This window comes from Ciconia boyciana, chromosome 2 (assembly GCF_034638445.1).
Source record: "Ciconia boyciana chromosome 2, ASM3463844v1, whole genome shotgun sequence".
Classification (NCBI taxonomy): Eukaryota; Metazoa; Chordata; class Aves; order Ciconiiformes; family Ciconiidae; genus Ciconia; species Ciconia boyciana.
The window spans coordinates 118075491-118095114 of record NC_132935.1 but is presented as its reverse complement, the minus strand read 5'-3'; the positions used below and the strand labels follow the sequence as shown (position 1 = coordinate 118095114).

The 19624-nt window shown below is 40.2% G+C and overlaps 1 protein-coding gene across 1 annotated transcript in view; it reads right to left on the bottom strand.

Moving 5' to 3' along the window:
- Positions 1-4017: 4017 nt before the first annotated feature.
- SUSD5 (sushi domain containing 5) overlaps positions 4018-19624 on the bottom strand; it is a 43043-nt gene continuing 27436 nt past the window's right edge. The window contains exons 4-5 of the mRNA XM_072851418.1: positions 14723-14911; positions 4018-5300 (exon numbers count right to left, since the gene is read on the bottom strand). Of these exons, the coding sequence (XP_072707519.1) occupies positions 4018-5300; positions 14723-14911 (1472 nt within the window). The remainder of the gene's footprint in view (positions 5301-14722; positions 14912-19624) is intronic.

Below are 19624 nucleotides of genomic sequence, written 5' to 3'. Positions count from 1 at the left end.
AGTAAGAAATAGCCAAAGTAAGTTGGGTTGCACACCCCGGCAAATCAGGGTTTTGTATCTTAAGTCCTCTTCAGTGCCTAGGAAAAAATATTAAAATAAATAGATACCTATTTATTTATTTATTTTTGGCAAGGAAATATTCAGTGGTTTAGACACCCATCTCTCCTCCCTCCCCTGTTCTCTCTCCTTAGAGTACCAATGATATATGGAAACTATATTCTGTAGAGTGTTCTGAATTTTTTAAGTTTATAAATGCTAACCTTTTCTGTAGAAAAACTTTCTAAGTTTTCTTTGATTATTTTTAACTTTCTCTTCCCTTTGATGTACCTCCTGGGTAGGCCTTTTAAGTGGCATGAAGTAACAAATGTGTTTTTTTCCTGATTAATTATTTTGCAAAGTAATGGAACTTGCTTACTTTCAAGTGGAAATATGGGGGTCGGAGGTGTAATTTTATGTGACGACTAACTTTAAAGAAAAAAATTGGGGCTTTATGCCTTTGTCCCATTCTCACTATCACTTATCTGAAAAGGGATAAAACATTTATGTATATCCTGAACTGTGGTAACCCTGTAGCTTGAGAAGTCTTACAACTATCTAATAATTTTTTGTTATGACTAATTTTTAAAATGGTCATTCATAGCTACATATTCTGATCTTTCACAGATATATATTATGTTGTATCTTGCATTACAAATTATTGGATATAAAAAACCCCAAATTCTTTTCACTGAAGGAAAAAAAATCAATCTATGCTGGCTTCAATGCCTGTGGCAACAAATCCTCAACATAATAGCTTTTGAGGTACAGTATGCAATAAGGCAGTACAATGAAATAAACCATATATTGTCACCTAGCTGGCAAATGAAAGGACAAGCACAGAAATTGAGGGGATGTCAGACTGAAAACATACTTACTGCATATCTAAAATCCATGATCCCAGTGTTTCTGTACAAAGGGGAGCAAACACCTTTTGGTTGCAAGGGCTTGAACCCCCAAACACTGCCACTAGCTTCAATGTTAACACCGCACGGTGTCACTTCTCAGCCCGCCTGACAGCAAATTTATACAAGGCTCTGCTCAGACGCAGCAGCATGTGATCTATATGAAATGGGGGCCCAGTTAATAGGTAGTTGTTAATAAAGAAAAGGAGGGGAATGGGAGATCATATCTCAGTCTTAACACCAGTGAGCTGATTCTGGCCAGCCTGTTGTAATACGTGGCTTCCCTAGAAGAGGATGATACATGACTTTTATCACAGAGCAACAGATCAATCTCTTAATGACTGGGTGTCACCATCACAAAATCGCTCCCGGTATTTCCCCCTTTCCTTTTTCCTTTCCTAATTTCAACCCACAGCTGGCACTTTCAGCTCTTAATTCTTGTGATAAGTAACTCATCCCCTACTGTATTTTGACCTTATCATCTTCAGATTTTGTATTTACTGTACTATATTTATTGTTCACCATCCCTACTGTCTTTGATTAGCCACGTTTCGCACACAAAAGAAGGTCTAAGTCAAATGTATTATTCATGGGCTATTTATCCCCATCTGTTTATTAGTTTTCCCAAACTCCCTGAATCATTCTGGTAAAGTGAAAACCATGAGTACAAACAGATGATGCTGCAAAAGGGGGTAGATGGTCTTCTGAAGCAGAACCGGGCTGGCAGCCTAAGCTAAACACTTTTCAGCTAATTTTTTTAATATCAGACTGTCTTCTACAAGAATTATCCAAGTGACAGACCTATTTTTTCTCCATAAACATGTGGGCAAACTGGATGATTTGTACAAGAACACACACAAGCGCTTCCTTTCCCTTTTTTTGTGACTTGATTTTTATTTAAATATCTCCAAAGCATTATGTTAATGTACATTTTCTTCTGGTTCATGAATAACAAGTATTTCTAAGTCTCAAATAAGATCCCTGTACAATTTGTGTTTGTAATTATATTTTGAGTCTCATTTTCACATGTTCAGTTCCTGAGCCAGATAGTATTGACTTTTCATTGTGAATGATGCTACACAGTACTGTAACACATACTTGTACCTTTCAGTTAAACAATATTTTTAATTGATGTTCCTGTGTTTATTTTTCAGCATATTTCCATGAGATTACAGATGATATGTTTTAGTTGAGTTAACAGTCTCCATGAAGTTGCTTAGTGCGAAATCCATTGGTGGTTTTTTTTTAAACATTACTGCATAAAAAAATAGTTTACAACAGAAATTCTAGGTTATTTCATAGTCTAGAATGCATTAAAAGCATAAAGTCATGCATATGTCAGAGAACACAGTATTTACAAATCTGTACATTTTCTGTCCTTCTTTATTTACTGTGGCTCTTGCCAGGCAGTTAGATTCAACTCTTACCATTCTGAGGTCAAATTCTCCAAGATAACATATAGCTGTTGTCTAAAAATGCTTTGTTTTCCTTACCAGCACTGAGATTGATGGCTCTATGTATGACGGGCCCAATTCTGTACTCCATTTCATAAAGTCTACCTTCCATGGAGTTAGAGATGGTTGCCACTGTGACTCAAGGCAGAACATGAAAACGGGTGAACCCCACCCAGTCACCTTTTCTTACTCCAATATTTTGATGTGTTGAACTACTGGCATATTTTGGCTAAGGCTGTACAATAGAGTGGCAGATGAATTTATTTCTGACCTGCAGATAATTCAAATTTGCCAGTCTTTCTCCTGTTCATTCAGAAAGGTAAGGAAGAGTATTTCATACTAAAGTCACCAGAACTATGTTAAGGGATTCTAGAAAACATCCTCCCCTCTCTCCCTGTTTATTTTCAGAACTTTTGGAAATGGAACATACTGTTGGAAAAGCCTCTGTGTTTTTACAGCAACAACAGTCTAAAAGCCAAGTGTTTGCATTTTATCAACTGGATGCAATTTCTCTCTTTCCCAGGTTTGCTTTAGCATTCAAAATGGATACCCATCTCCCATAGCCAACGTCCAGCCCAGACACCCCTCCAGCTGATGAAAGAACAGAATGGTGAAAATCAGTCCTTCCACAGAGTTCATATGGCAGAAGTATTATACATGGCTTCAGTTGCCAGAGGTACTGCTGGCTGTGAATTAAAATTCAGTATCTCGGTCAGTCAGTATCGTTTTCAGAAAAGCAGCCGACTTTATATAGGGCTCCCCTGGAAAGTGCTTCATCACTGTTTGGCTCTGTAATAAGAGGCTATTCATCATAACACCTGGAATCAAAGGTGCTCTGACTCCTCTCCTGCTGATACTCAAGGAAGAATGGCACTTACAGTGTTCTCTGAATTCCAGGGAGACATCATGATTTCTATAAAAAGATTAGTATAAGAATGGCACTTCTTCACTAAGGCTAAAAGAACACCTTCCGGAAAAATAGCGTAATGATCCAACATTTGTGGCTTGTTAAATTCACAACGTTGAAGAAAAGTACCTTAGTAATCATTGCAATACTATCCATTAAAGTATGGTAGCAAATAGTTTTTCTTTTTAAGACACGTCAGGTAATAATTTGCTACGGTGGTTTATCCTGACCAGCTTGGGCAAGGTTCTAAAAAAGGAACAAACACCAAATGTGTGGTTGCTCCAAAAACATCCTTCTCCCCTCCTTCCCTCCTTCTTTCCCTCTTCCACTGAGAATAGACCAAGAAGGCCTGACCAGCCCTGCCATTACATTATAACCAGGTAACACAGAAATTAATCAATTAATTTATTATTAATAGGAGCAAAATGTAAAAGCGGAACAAATAGTAGATGTACTACCAAGCATGCTGTGTCCTGCTGATGTCTCCAAAAGACCCTTGTGATAAAAACATACAGACTCTTTAGCTCTGAAAGGTCGAATATGCTAAACTGATTTCAAAAGGATGAAATATTTTCTGTCTGCTATGTTCTTTTAGCATTCTTTTTTTCTTCTGCTTTCTGCACTGCTGGATTTTAGCATCCATGAGTCATGTGATCCTTCTAGCATCAATATGTTTTTCTTCTGATTTCTAGCATCTCTGCCAAAAGACCCCTGGTTAGACTTTCTGCATTTCGATGTGCTGGTGGTGGTAGTGGTGGTAGCAATGATGTCTGGGTTGACACCTTCCATTTAGTTTATAAACAGAATTCTTCTGCTGCCGTTTTTTGAAAAACCACACAGCCAGTACAGCTGCAACCAGTAACAAGCAGAGAAGAATCACAATTACTGCTATGATAGCACCTTTACTGGACTTGGGACAATCCTCTCCCTCACATGGCTCCAAAGTGGGGAGGGGCTTTTCTCCAAGGCCCTGGGTGAGGTTTTCTTGCTCAGCTAATTCCTGGGACGACGTGTCAGTAATGATATCGGGAGCTGGTGCAGTGGTTGCTACTTGTGCTGGGTAGGCAGTTGTTTCCTTTGGTTCGGCATACAGAGTGTGATCGGAGGGGCTGACCATCACAGAGGTTTCTAACATGGACGTTTTTAAGCTGGTTATGTCAAACAGCATCGTTTTACTGGGCTCCTGAGTCACAGTTTCCAGAGATGTTATTGGGTGGTCCCATGCAGCATCATCATAACCTCTGCTCACACTTAAGTTCTCCAGACCACTCACTGACGTAAGTGGTACCAGTGTCTCTTTGGCCCCTTCATCATCTATCCTCGTTGTTGCTGCCACAATCTGTGTTAAACCTTCCTCTGGAGCTGGGCTACCATTGCCTGATTTTCTTACTTCAACGTGATTCGGTTGGTCAGTCGTGAGGACAACATCATCTTCTGTTCCCATCGAACCATCAACTTTATCCCCCTCCTCTTCATCATCCTCTACCACTTCTTGTGTTACTGGATAGCCGTCTAACCACGACTCATCAGTAATGGCAACTGCATCTATCTCTGCCTTTGTATCATTAGTTGTGAGAATGGGTCCAATGGGGAAATCCTCACTGTCATAAAACATTTTGGCACCAGGTTCATCATAGGCTGTCTTCACTCCAATGTGGTTATCACCTTCAGAAAACTGTGCTTTAGTGGAATCACCTGTCTCTTTCTCTGATTCAGGCTCACTGAAAGCCTCCGATGGAAACCAAAACAAGTTCTTTTGGCTTAGGAGTGACACAGGGGACTCAGTTGGTGCCCTGCTTCCTTTTTCAGAAGTGTCTGTCCCCTGAGTAACACCTTTGGTAGTTCCAGTTCTTCCTTCCTCTGAACTTTTACTGAAGGAAAGCTGTTCTTGCTCCTGCTCAGTTTCCTCTTTGCCATTGACATGTTCATTCTCAACAATAGGTATCGATCTGTCATCAGGAAAGTTATCTTCATAGTCAATGTGTGCCTCGGTTTCATCTGGAAACATTAAAAAAAAACCACAAAAGCCAACATTTAATTTCTCCAGAAAAGCACTGGGCTCATTTGTTACAAGAAGCCAAGAAGAAAGGTACAATGAGGAGTGACTTTTGGACAGTATTTTTCATTCAGTGTTATTGTCTACTTGAAAAGGGGATGGTCCACCATAAGCTGATAGTCAATATCAAGTTTAAAAAAAAAAAATCAGGATAGGTGTCAATGCTAACTGCTAATATCTTATCTTTCCAGATTTAAAAATGTATATCAGTAACTTACTCTCTGCAGTTAGAGGACTTCCTTCAATTGCCTATTGTTTTCTCAAACCTTCGCTCTCCCTAACATGACCCTTTTTGCCAGACTTGAGGAAAAATTTTCATCATATTCAAGCAAGAAATGGGTGTGGAGAGGAATGTATAGCAAAAAGTAATCAATTACTAATTGGACTTAAAAAAACCCAAAACTAGAAGTTTTACATCAACTTCATCCCTTTTGAGCCAGCTGATTTTAAAAGATTATATTCAGTACCTTATGTTCAATTTTTTATCATTATACTACTTTTCTTCAGTGACCTTGGTGTTGCAGTGATACGACACCCTGAGGCCAGGTGAGCTGAATGGTATTTCTCCTTCCATATGAGCTCTTCAGAGCTGCCCGAGGAAGAAACCCCCTGCAAAGCTGACACTGAGTTCTGCTCATCTTCATCTGAAGAAAGCAAGATGCACCCATGACCGCAAGGACAGAAAACTCTGTCTCCAACACAAAGCCTAACACCTAGGTATCAAGATAATACCGTCTGTAATCAACCCTCGGGCTTCAAATTTTAAGAAACTAAATGTTACCAATAAGAAAAGAGAAAAAAAAACCCAAAACCAAACCAGCAAAAAATAACTGAGTGCAACAGAGGGGCAGATTCATCACAAAGTTTGAGTTTGATTTAGAAATACTCCCCATGCCTCAACAGACCTACCACTCACAGCAAAATAGACTTGACTCAAAGCATGAAACTAAATGTTTGAATTTGAATGAAATAATGCATTGTAATTTATATTTCTTGCACTCTTCTAAAACCTTAGCTGAATGAAAAATTTTCCACACTAGACAGGGTGGTTGATTTTCAGCTCACAGAAGTTTTACTCCATAGAAAGTTGATGTAATTGCTGAGATTTATGCTAGCATTAAAAGTCGTAGAAAATAGTGCCTTGGGATATGGAAAATAAAACAAACTGAATCATGGTGAGAATTTTTTCTTTTTAAGAGAGTGCTTAGTCTTTTGTGAAGACAGTGAAGCAATAGACCTGGCATGACACGGAAACAAGAAATGAATAGGAGAAGCTGTATTACAAATCAATGCATTCATAAAGCCTTATCTTTTTTTGCCTTTTTACACTCAACCAACTTTGAATCACATTTTCATCTGGGGCCCACCTCAATTTCCGAATGAGTCACATTCTCCTTGGAGACTGCTTCCCAGACTTCTGGCAGAGCCATATTTGGTCTACTCTTAAGAAAGATTAGAAATATTGTCAAACCAGTCTGACCAAAAACACTTAGTGGTGATACAGCTCACACCAGCTTACTTTTTGCCAGAACAGCTTAAGCCAGGTGCCAGAACAGAATGAGTATTAGCAAAAGGTATTTTTCTTGGAATAGCGTCCGGGTCTACCATAAACCAAAGCAGTTATGCTGAGGAAACCGAAATGTGCGACATAGCCTGCGGAGAGTTAATACCTCTGTGAAAGCTATCATGCTGGAGAACTGGATGTCCTCAGCAGGTCCTCCCATCTCACAGCAAGGGTGTAGGGGGAAACCTGCACACAACACAACAGTGCCAACAACAGACCTCTCTCCCTCCCGGTCCCGGTGTCCTCATCTGCTTGTGTAATCCTCTAGATCCTCCCCGTCCTCTCCAAAGCAGGAAAAAACTTCCATCTGGTGCAAAGACAACTTAACAGACAGGGGAATCCAGCTCTCAGAGTGGAAAGCTTCCTAGTAGGACTCTCTCTTTTCTAATTCATCCTAAAATCTTTTCCAACAGTATTTCAGACCTTTGTTAATGACTGGAGGGTACCTCTGAATACCAAAGCATTTTAGCAACATATTTATGAAGCTCTGTGTGGCACTGGCCATCACTATGTAGCAGTTATAATAGCCATCCAATGCTAGTCTCACTTTGTCCCTTGTCTCACTCTCAATTAAGAATTTTTCTACCTCGCGCTCTCTTTGCATGGAAACGGTGCCTCGAGCCATTTTGTCCTCTTACCATCCAGACTCCTGCTAAAAGTTGATATCTGGCATGCCTGCTTCACTAAAGTCCACTGTCTCTCAGGACAGCCTATAGGTGTCTATTGGATATGTATGAACTGGAACATCGTAATGTGAGAACTCACCATGTACCAACTGTGATGGTCATTGTTTTCTTTTTTGAGATGAATCATCACACCAGTCTGTCTTCACCTGTATGTCTTCTGTACCTCTAACTATTTTTGCCACTCATTTACTTTTCAGACTACAGTAATCCAGCTGAGGAGGAAACATCGATTTTTACATTACAGTCTTCTAGTGCATGCACACACATCCGTGAACAAAAATTACAGTCATATGCTTGTGTTGTTTCCGCCAGACCTATTCTTTGTTTGGCAATATGAATGGGCAGCTAGTATTCATCTTATTGACCAGTATGGATCATTGGTGAATGCTGAACATTTGTAATAATATGCTTTTTATAGAATTTGAAGCTCTTCCCCTGTAGTGCCTCTCCTGCCATGTACTTTCAGCCCTTTGAAGAAAGTCCTGTGGAGCACATCAGGAAAGCATGTGCTGCTCGGAAAACATGAGTCCTCAGTCTATCAGAACATATTAAGGGTTTGCTGAACCATCAATCAAGTCTCCATCAAACCTGCTGTCTTTGGGCCTGATTCTGCATGTATAGAAATGAATTGGTGAGCTTTCTTAATGCTCAGCTGAGGAAAGAAAAAGCCCATTGTAGTCTAAAGAGAGCCTGAGATTGGAGCTCATTATACGCTGCTCGTCACTGCATAAGGGAGTCTTGTTCCTTCTGACAATCAGATTGTGGCCCAAGTTGTAAAGCTGCTATAAAGTATTTTCATATGCAATCTCCTGTATTTGTATAGTTTATAGCAAAGACTATCAACATAACTAATGTTAGCTTATGGGATGCCAGAATGAAAGCAACTATTGAGCTCTCTAACCATCAAAGGAAATACAGACCCCCTTACTCTGAAGCTTTGATTTATATGATCCTGAATTGACTTCCACAGTAATAATACTCTATTCTTTCTTCTGGGCCTCAGACCTTCAAATGGGGCTTGGACTTGGTATTTAGTGAGTTTGCGTTGCCATGACAATCTTCTAAGTCAGCCGTGAGCTTGATTTTCCAGGAACAGATTGTACAACTTTTGCACTTTTTGCTCACCTCCTCAGCACTTTCCTGAGATTTCTAGCTCTCTGAATTTTAGTGACAGTACTGAAGAACAACAACCAAAGTAGATTCAGCTCCACTTCTTATCCAAACAGTTGTAACCTTTATTTATACACATTTTTAAAACTGTTAACAACTGATTTAACAGTGGTTCCATCTTCCTTCCTATCCAGGCCGGTCTGGTTTTAAGAAGAGCCAGCACTGAAATTAATTAGTCCAAGACCAAAATCTTTCCATATTTGGTCATTGTTACATCTTCTCCCTACCCTCCTCTGCCAGACTGAAGGATCAGGGAGTTTTGATTCACTGTCTGAGGGATTACTGAGGCTGAAATGAACATTTTACAGCAACAGATGCTGAAATGGCATACTACCAAAGACGTGAAGGTCAATTAAAAGGTAAAACCCTTTTAATTTAGCCTTGTCCTTTCTGGGAAGCATCCAGTCCTAAAGACCTTTCATCTCCTTCAACTTTTGATCCTAATGTGAAAACAGTGACCAAACATAGAGACAGGCAAAAACAAAGAGCCTGGTTTTCCACACTCTAGGATCAGTTTAATTTTTCTTCTAGATAGCATATTGGCATCCAAGCTCTATTTTGAGTGTTGCTATTTTGGACAACCATAAAGTGCACTGCATATTTTGTGGATGTATTTTTGGAGTACAGGAAATTGAAACTTGATTCTATGTAGACCATCACCATAAACATTTCTACTGTACAAAAACGTCTTTATTCTAAGAATCTCAAAGTAGTTACAGCAAACATTAACAAGCTGGCATCTGTCTTTAAGGGTGGTAGGGAAAAGAGCATGTAGACCAATTTGCCTAAGATCAGTCAGATTTGTGAACTACAGCATCTTGAAGTATTATCCATTTGACTTGGATCAGGCGCATGAACACACTTCTCTCAAATCAACCAGAGTACACTAGACAGAATTTGTGTTGCCTTTTGTCTTTTCCAACAGCTACAAGAGGGAGGATGATTTTTATTCTAGCAGAAAGCTTGCTAGTATAAATAAATAACCCATCATAATTTTTTAAACTAATTCGATTTGGCAGAATCCATTCATGCCAGATCGATACTTTACATTAATCTAATACAACTTCTCAGTGACAGACCTGAAAAGAGAACCAAAGTTTGTCATAACAATTGTTTTGACAGGCCATGGACATATTTTGTTGCTTATTTTATTTGTCTGTCACAACTCTCCCTTTGCACTGTCAGGGGAAAAAAAAAAAAGCATTCCCAAATAAGATCAAAAGCCAGAGTCATTTTGTTTTACTCTTCCCATTAAAAAAAAAAAAAAAGAAAAATAATTAAATGATGCTGGCTAGTCATGCTTACAGACCACATGAATGTGAATCAATACTGTTCTTGAAAACTCAGAAAACAATGTTTGAAGTAATGAGAATACTTGAATCAGGCAAAAAGACTGGGAGCTGCAGATGAAGCTTTCAGAGGTGGTCAAAGTCAGTCAAGTCCTCCTTACACTGAAATCAGAAGTATGGTCCTCCAAGTGGAAAAGTTAGACCAGCTCTGAATGCACTAGACAAGTATCCGAGTGTTGACACTGGAGAGGTTCCTTAGATGCGCAGAATATGTGACCTCTGCTGCCACAAGCTTATAGTTGAAAAAACCCAAAGCAGTCAAGGGAAAAAGATAAATATATGACATTCTTCTTAGCCAGTTTTAGGGCAGACATGTGACATGATTTCCCAGCCATCTAATCTGCCTTCTCTTTGAGGAAGCAAATTCTTGAGGATGCAGCCTAATGCAATGCAGCCCTGATCCCCCCCACTGAAATGTTAGTATTAATGCTCCTGATACTGAACCTATGGTTCATTTTGGGAAGAAAAAGAATGTCATTTAGCAATGGTCACTTTAGTCTCTGTGCCTGCAGGACAGCCACAGCGTGGCACGTAGCGTCTGCTTTCAGACCTTACTACAATGCCAATCTTCAGGATATATTTTGTGAAACAAATATGTTCTCTCCACAGAAATAGAAAAAATAATAAACTGCAAACACATGTATTTCCCTGTTCTCTGCTTAAGGTTGCTTTGTTGAGTTGAATATCCCTGTGTTTTCAGCTAGAACACAGCGTCTTTTCTTTATGACAAATTGCAGGAAAACACTAATTATACAGAGCCACTTTTTTTCTTAAAAAGCAACTTGATTAAAAATTAGAGTCCATTACCTGGTGTGTGCAATGTACATTAAAGCCATTTGCAATATACTGTTTTCTTAATTTACAACATACTTTATTGTGTCCAGAATCTACTTAATATAACCCCAGAATGATTTTGTTCAGTTATGCCCATAGCCAAGTTTTGCCAACATATTTTGGATTATGCGTGTATTGATGCATAATTTTGTTTTCATTTTATTTATGGATTTGCCAACTGTACAGTTGTACACTTACATCCTGGGTGCTAGAATGGACCATATCTATTCTAACTGGATCAAAAAAGAAAGGAAAGATGATCATAAAGCTACTTCAGCAAACATCTAAGTGCTATATTTAGATGCTGCTACGATGATAGCTCCCTGACTCCAAATCTGCTCTGGGTGAGCAACTGGGAATGTAAAGCAGGTCCAATGCTTTTACATAAACATGAGAAAACCCAATTATTGCTGTTTAGTCCAATATTCTGCTTAGAAAACTGGGCATTATGATGTGGCCGTGACCGAGTAGGACAGTAATACGCAGATGTAACATCCACAAATCTCAGAAAGCTTTATGAAACTGGATAAACATTATCGCTGTTTCAGGGATGAGGTGGAGAAAGCAGCAGAGAATATGGTTTCAGGGACAGTGCAAGATGTAGGAAGAGGCTCTATGTCTTTTAATCCTCTGATTGGAGTTTTCTCCCTATGGTCCTGTTGTGTTGGCGTAAGATCATCGGGACCACTTCACATTTCCAGTTGCTCACCCAGCGCAGGTATGGAACAAGGGAACTGTATCATCTTACCAGCCTCTAAATATAGCACTTAAATGTTCATTGGAGCGGCTTTACAATCATGTTTCCTCTGTTGTGAGCCAGTGAGGACAGAAATGGCCCACTCTGCCAACACAGATATAAATTCTCCTTTAAGTCTTGCCATTAACATTCATGATAGGGAAGTTACTCTCTTGCCTCAAAGCACTTAAAAAGCAGTGTGTGTGCTGTCTTCTGGGGTACTTAATTAATAATTACTCTCCTCTCTACTATGACCCCAAAATACCTGTCAACTGTAAATCAGGTTTCTTTTAATTAAATTCTATTTTTTTGTTCTTTTTCACTGAATTCTTACTTTTTAAAAATAATGAAACCTAGCATCACACATTTCGGTCTTCCTGTAAAGCCTCCTTTCTTAATAATTGTGATCAGGAAGATTGAATATATAATTATTAATTGAACACATACACTATTTTCTATCCCACGTCCTTAAAGTGGTTGAAAAACATTAATCAAAGGAAGCCCCTCAGCATGAAGTCTACATTTAAATCATTTTAAAAATCATAATCCACAATATTACATCTGCTCTCAAGTTCCAGTGTTGATGTTTGTGATTTTACAGCCACACTTTCCTATTTCTTTTAAAAATATTTTTCTCTCCCCTGCGGCTGTGTGAAAGGCTCAGGAAAAACAGGGGAAATAGACTATTTGTCCAGGGAAAACAGTGAAACACATACAACTTAAATGGCCTGATTCTTTCTCTTCCTTACTCTGGTGTAATACAGTTTTATTTCTACGTGTGGTAAAGTTAGCATTTTCACTAACCTCAGTGAAGGAAACAGAAGTATCAACTTGGTGTGGATTATAGGCGATTCAGACCCACGGGGTTATCAGATGTAGATACTCTTTTTCCTTCTCTCCCTCCATGCTCCCCTTCCTATAGATAGCTCAGCTACCCAACAGCTGCCCATTCCTTTGCTTAAAATTTATCTGTTTTGCCAGAAATGTCATCTTAAAGGTGTGATATCTCTCTGAAAAAAATAGTAAGATACTCTCACGGCTGTTCTTAAATAAAAGAATCGTGGAAAAATCGTGAGCTTTATGATTGAGCAGGGTAACGTGAGAAAGAGAATGAGAAAGCAGAATTCAGATTGCATCCACATCTGAACTCATGGTACTATTTAGCTTATGTTTAAACAAGGGGAAAGTTAAAAGTTTGTTGCAGAACTAACATATAAAGGTGGATTTTCTTGAAGGTTTAAATTAAAGAAATGTCATTATTAAAATTTCCCAGAGCTTTTACATTTTGTTTCTGTTGTTTTAACAAAAGCCTGATTCCTTGAGTCAAGTTATTTGGTAAGAAAATCCACTTTCATTCCTTTTAATGGAGTAAATATCTGGGTAGCTACTGTTGTGTTTGTAGACAAAAATCCTGAAAGCATGGTACCAGATAAAAGTTGTATGCCTTTTTATTGGGGCAAGTTAAAAAATAATACACTTTTTTTTAACTTTTCCATCTCACTGCTTAGCTCTAACCCAAACTGTATTTCCGCCACACTGTCACAGACTTCTTCAGTGGCACGAGCAGCTCTCTTAACTTACACAGGTCTTTAATTTTCCCAACCTACCAAAAGGAAGGGGCATTTATCATGTACGTAAGGCCAGAAGTTCAAAAGTGCTAAAGCAACTCCTAGGAAAGGGCAAGTAAAAGCTCAGTTCAGCCAAACCAGCTTCTTACAAGCCAGCAGACAAAGTCTGGCGCCTAAAAAATGGACAGCTATTGTAGTACCCATTTTGCATCCCAAATAAAAATCCAAGAACACCTAACGGATGGTCAGCTCAATTCAACCTAGAAAATATAAAGAAGCAGGGGAGTTGTGTATGGGTCTGCCGTGCCTTTGAGAGGTATTGACCCCTCTCTCCCTGGGGCCACAGTACCACCATGGCATCTTGTCTTTTCTGTAAGGAGGATGCTCTCTCAGGGGCCTCAGCGTGTAGCATCATATGAAGATGTAAGGCTGGTGAACGAGTGATAAAGCCATGGACAGCCTCAGCATATCTATGGTAAGAAAATATGTTATTTGCGTGCAGGCCACGCTTAGTGCATGCCTACAAAAAGACACCGGCTTTTCTCTGTACTTGCTTTAGGTTCCCAAAGGCGAGAACAAACACTGAGTTTTCATTTCAGTAGCCTGCTCTGTAGCAACCCTGTGGCTTTATGTGAAAATAAACATAGCAGAAGACATACAAAACCTGCATTGTGTGCTCTATCTGGTAAACAATGTCTTTGGCTCACTAACGCTGCCTGGGCATGGCTTTTGAACTACTCTGAAAAAAATACCTCTGATATTTCTTGTAATGTCCGTAGTCATCCCTTTCCTTGAGTAAACAAAGTAAGTACATTGAAAAGTTACAAACCTCATCCAATAACAGAATGAGCACATACAAGATTATAAACAGCTGGTTTCCAGAAAGGGGCTGGTTCTGATATTCACAGAATCACAGAATCGTATAGGTTGGAAAAGACCTTTAAGATCATCGAGTCCAACTGTGTATTAAACATACAGGTGAAGGCTCTTCCCAAAGGTTATTTTCCAGTAATTAAAAATTATGTTCAGTACTAAAGAAAAACAGTATTGTGGGAAAAAGAAGGAAGATGGTGGACTGGAAGGCAGGAGCTGAATGATAACCCTGGGATAAGATTCAGTGAATCCCCGAAATGGGGTTGGCAGATACAGAAAAAATAAATATGGCATGAAAAAATTCCAATTTTTTACTTTGAGTGGCTCCTGCTACCCAGAAAGAAACTTTATGCTCATATAAGTATGAATACATTGTCCTCTCCTGTGGTTTACCGGAGATGTCTACCAACGGGATGGTAAAAGCCCTGTTGGGCCAGCTAAGACACTGATGCTCCAGTCACCAAGACCTTCACCAGGACTGCACGTGCCCAGGAGACACCCCTCTAAGCCTGAAACCGTCTCAGTCGGGTCGATGGGAGGCTGCGACCTCCTGGAGGGATGCTCCGTCTGCTGGGTGAGCTTACCTTTGACACAGGCCTGAACCTGCCCGTACCACTCCCCACAGCTGTCGCAGAGCAGCGTGAACGCTGTCTCCTTGTTGCCCATCACGTACCCCTGGGCGCAAACGTACAGCAGCTCGTCCCCCATCTCAAAGCCCGTGTGGCCATGCAGGATGGTGTGGGGGAAGGACGGTGGGTCCCCGCAGGGCTTGTCTGAAAAGAAAAAAGAAATGAGATTGTGGAGACCTTGCAACAGGCTTTAAATGCAGTGCTAATAGGGGTGCTAAAAGAGTTACCCCCAGGACAAACTTAACACGCGTCCACAGAACTCATACATCTCGTCTGATTCATGCCCTTATGCTCCTTCATAACTCTTTTCAACTGTAATTGGGAAGGTGTATATTGGGCTATAACTGTGATGTGATTGATAACTGTGATGTTACCAGTGTGTAACAGGGGTGCATCTAGAGGGGCCTTGCTTCCAACAAGTCAGCCCAGGATGTCAAGCTACAGCTGTCTTCTCTGCCTGCTTCTACAAAGGCTAACAAAGGCTTGGGTACGTTGGGACTGGAAAGCAAAAGCTTGGATACAGTCATTTTTCTTAATTGCAGAAAAGCTTGTGAAATTGTTTGGCGCTTTATTGTCCACTACACTGTAGCAAGTGGTCAGAGGCTGAGCAATGACCCAGTTCATGGTCACGGAAAGAAAAGGCCCGGATGGACAACAGTCATTTTTCAGACTATCTCTAAGCTTCTAGTCTTTCTCAAAATCAAAAGTTTCTTCCCAGATACTAAAATTTCCCCTATTTTAGGTTAGAGACATCCTAAAATAAATAGTGACTCATGCTCTTCAACTTAACAAAAAACAGGGGTAACATAGCTCTGCTCTCTATGAGAATCTGAAGAGCTAAATTTATTGGGATATAAAATCTAACAGAATGTTGTTTGATAATATTTCTGTTGACAGCGCTAAGAACCAGGAAGCAGAAATTACTGTAAACAATAACAAAACCAATTTCATTGAGGTTTTGGCTGCATGACAGAAGTGCAAAGAGGATTTTTTGGCTATTCTTAACAAGGTGGGTTGAGATCTTCTAGAGAACTTCTAGGCATTGTATTTTCTCTTCTCTCAAAGGTCTTCCTCTCTCAGAAGTGCTCTTGAAGAGGGTTTTGCCATGTCCCCATTTTCTCCAGATTTTGTACAGTCCTTTTTGGAATAGACATCTCTTGGTTACAGAAAAACAAAACAAAACAAAACAAAATAACCTATAATGCAAGAAGATGACCTTACCAAGAAACCCAGTGGACAAAATGTGTAGTGTTGGTATAAATAAACACTTGTATATTCTTTTTCAAATCTGGGATCTTTTCAGTGGTTCAAGAGCACTTACTGACTGTGGAAGAAAAAACAACTGTTCCACTTGCCAAAATAGCTCAAGATTCAAAACCTGCTTTTGTCCTGATACAGAACAACCAAAAATGAAAAGGCTAATAGGTAACAGCTTAAGAGTTCTGGTAATTATATGGGATAAGGGAAACTTAGGGCCAGGTCTGTGTTCTAGTATTGATCTCTCCTGTTGAAACAGTTTGCCGTGCTACAAAAACCTAATTACTTAGTTGGCTAAGCAAAGATTTTGTTCCTTGGAAAGACTTTTGTTTGGAAGCTGAAAAAGTGACCTCCAAGACTATGGTCCTAAACATGGAGAAGGAGAAACATCTTCAGAGAGCACCCTTGCTACTTTGCTAGAGTTTACTTTTAGGACAGCATCAGCACAAGATCTTACAAACAACATCTCCATTGACACCAATTCACGTCCACGGTTTTCAATGGGCAATAGTTTTGACAGAAAAGCGTTTTTCAATCTACTTTCTGCAAAAGCTCAGGCTTTCCTGCTTTTGTCCTAGAGACATTCTGCAAGATCCTTGTGAGTCCTGGCTGCAGCTTTTCCCACCATCTACCCACTTCTGACCCAGGCATAGGTAAATGCATGTTTATTTAGAAATAAGATGTATTTAAGTTGCCAGTTGTTTACCTCGTAGTGAAATGAACATCCTACAATAAATATCCATGCTCTGTGAAGGTTCTTTTGGATCAGGATTTTAGAAATTGTCCGATAGACCTGGCTAACCACTTCTCAATCGGGTACGCTGAAAACATCTGCCACTAATTTAAGGGACACACTACCGAAGTCAAAGCTTTGAAGTCTATTCTCCGTACTGTACACATACATATATACTGTCTAACACCTTCAGAAGTTTTGTGAGTTATGCACACACATACTGACAGAAAAAACAAGCTCTTGAGGCTACACAAAGCTCAGTTTATGTACAGTCTTATGGAGGCTTGGCATCCGAGGAAGTGAGGAGCAGTTAGCAGCTAATGCCTTTCCTGTGAACTGGTTGGATGAATAGAGATTGATGTGGATGAAAGGAATAAAAAAAATATTTTATTGCCTCATAGGAAGGCTACAGACCCCTGCATTTCATATACTTTATTTATGTAGCTACTTCCGTCGGTACAAATGGGAGCTGTGTATCTGCTCTGAGGGAAGTATTGATCCCAAGGCTGTATGGGACAATTATACGTCAGAGGGTATTCTTATCTACAAAGCCTTGCTTCTTAATCCTGTGGCCAGAGGAAGCAAAAAAGTAACACTTACATTAGTTAATACATTTACCTTATGACAAACACATTCAAAAAGCACATTATAACCTTCCAGGAAAGAAGGAAGCTGAAGACAGCTTTACTGTAAAATTTGGCAACTTGTGGCAACAGAGACTAATGAGATCCTGAAAGAGAGATCTGGCTGATGTGTGAATAGAAAGAAAAGGAGAGGTTTAAAAGATGTTCATGGATGAACACTGTACACTGAACTTTTGAATCCCTCATATGAGACTTCATAAGGTCATGTCTTTGCTGCAGATCATATTGAGTGACAGCATGGACAAGACGAAGTGAAAGCTGATACCCTGCAAAGATGTACTTGACTTCCTACATCCATTTTGCTGATGTCCTCTCCCATGCAAGATGTACAGGAATTTTCAGGGTTGCAGTATCTTACGGCTCCTCGTCCTGCTGCAGTCTCAGTTGCTATGACAATTCCTGCTCAGCCTTTTGCCAAACCTGTTCTTTCTGGTACACGTACAGAAGTGACACTGGCACAGCAGCTCATCAAACTGAGCCACTTCTGGGGACACCCTGCAGGTTTTTGTCTGAGGCCTTTGTACCAGGAGGTGGCAAAGCATGGGCTTGTTTGGAACAACAGCCTGTGCTCAGTGCTGGCAATCAGGCCATTTTCTTGCTGGAAGAGAGGAGGCAGATCTGGTCCACAAAGCGTGACAGAGGATGTGTTGGCAGCAGCTTGTCATTTGGAGGAACAGCAGTGCTCTTTGTTAAGGCGACTACAGAGGTTGCCTGGAGTGGTGACGTTGGTAGATAAGGACCAGGCTCCTCCAGTGCTGAGCGGGTGCTGAACTCTCCATCTGGAGCACTGCTTTTCCCCTCATCTATCCTCCTGTAAACCAGCGTATTTTCTTGGTGCTTGCTAAAAGATGAGTCCAACGCACGCTTCCCAGTAGAAGAGCCTGACGTGCTTGATTATTTTGCCTCAGCACTCAGGCCTCATCCAGCGGATCCCATGCTCTGCCTGCTTGTGTGCGAGATCACATCCTCAAACCTGGAAACTTGGATTCTGGTTCTGGACATCGTGACCCTTCCTGAGTTTGCCACAGAGAGCTCTGGTGTCCTAACATCAGCTGCAAGCAGGAGACTCAGCAGGTGACCTTCTGGATGCCATTTTATGAAGATGAGGTGTTGCAAATCTGAGCCACATATTGACAGTGAGGTCAAACACCTAACAGGGCTCCATACATTGGTAGCTGACCTGCAGTAAGTAAGGACAGATTAGGTTATGGAGCAAGAGAGCACAGCACAGATATATGGCAATGTGGAAGTGCACAGAAGATCCTCATGTCAGCAGTAATTTGGCACAGACTGTCTCCTGGAGTGAAAATCACCACAGTCAATAAAGAACTCAATATACATAGCTAGAAATCAGGATAGAGTCAACATCTGACAACTGAATGGGAATAACTGGCACAGCAAAGATGTAAGTGTTGAACATAGATATGTCAGGGCTAATGATGACTCTGGGTACAGACCTCTTAGAGACTCAGTAACTATTTTTTACAAGGGACTGAAGACTCCTCTTGCTAATTGAGTTAGCACTTTCAGTCATGATTGGCTTTTAGGAATTACGGCCCCTCTGAAGAGTAACTTTGACTCCAAACTATGTGCGGAAAGGAGTTTGTGACAGGTGATCTCTGGCAAAGAGTCGACACGAGTCACTTTAAGAACACAGCACCCCTCTTCCTCAATCCAGATTCCTCCAGAAGCATCTTCTTGATTTAAACTCCAAGCATCTCATCAGTTTGTAAAGATTTTTTTGAGATGTCTTGATAAAATACTGTCTACAGAAAGGACAGCCTAAGCTCAATGCAAAAAAAATCAACATGAAAAAGATGCAGACTTCAGGTTCCATGCAGAACTGGGGATCTACTGAAATCTGAATATCTACAATTGCTACTTTAACAGTGTACCATGCTCTGAAAGCTGACATGAAACATCCTCTTTGAAATAAAACATCGCCTGTTACAACCGCCCAATTCAGCAGAGTTTTTCCAGAGAGACCACTGGAATTTATAGGATGTCATCTCGTCATTAAGAAATTGGAAAGCACAACTCTTAACGCTCAGCCCTCTGAAAGATGAGTGTGGATGTTTGTTTTCCTTCTTGATTGCAGAGACACTAAAGCATATGTTTTTTTTTCTTTTTGGATAAAAATACTGAGTACAAATAGAGCACAAAGAACCAAGACTCAATCATAGCCAATATAAGTGCTGCTTGTAAGCCACCGATGTTAGGATG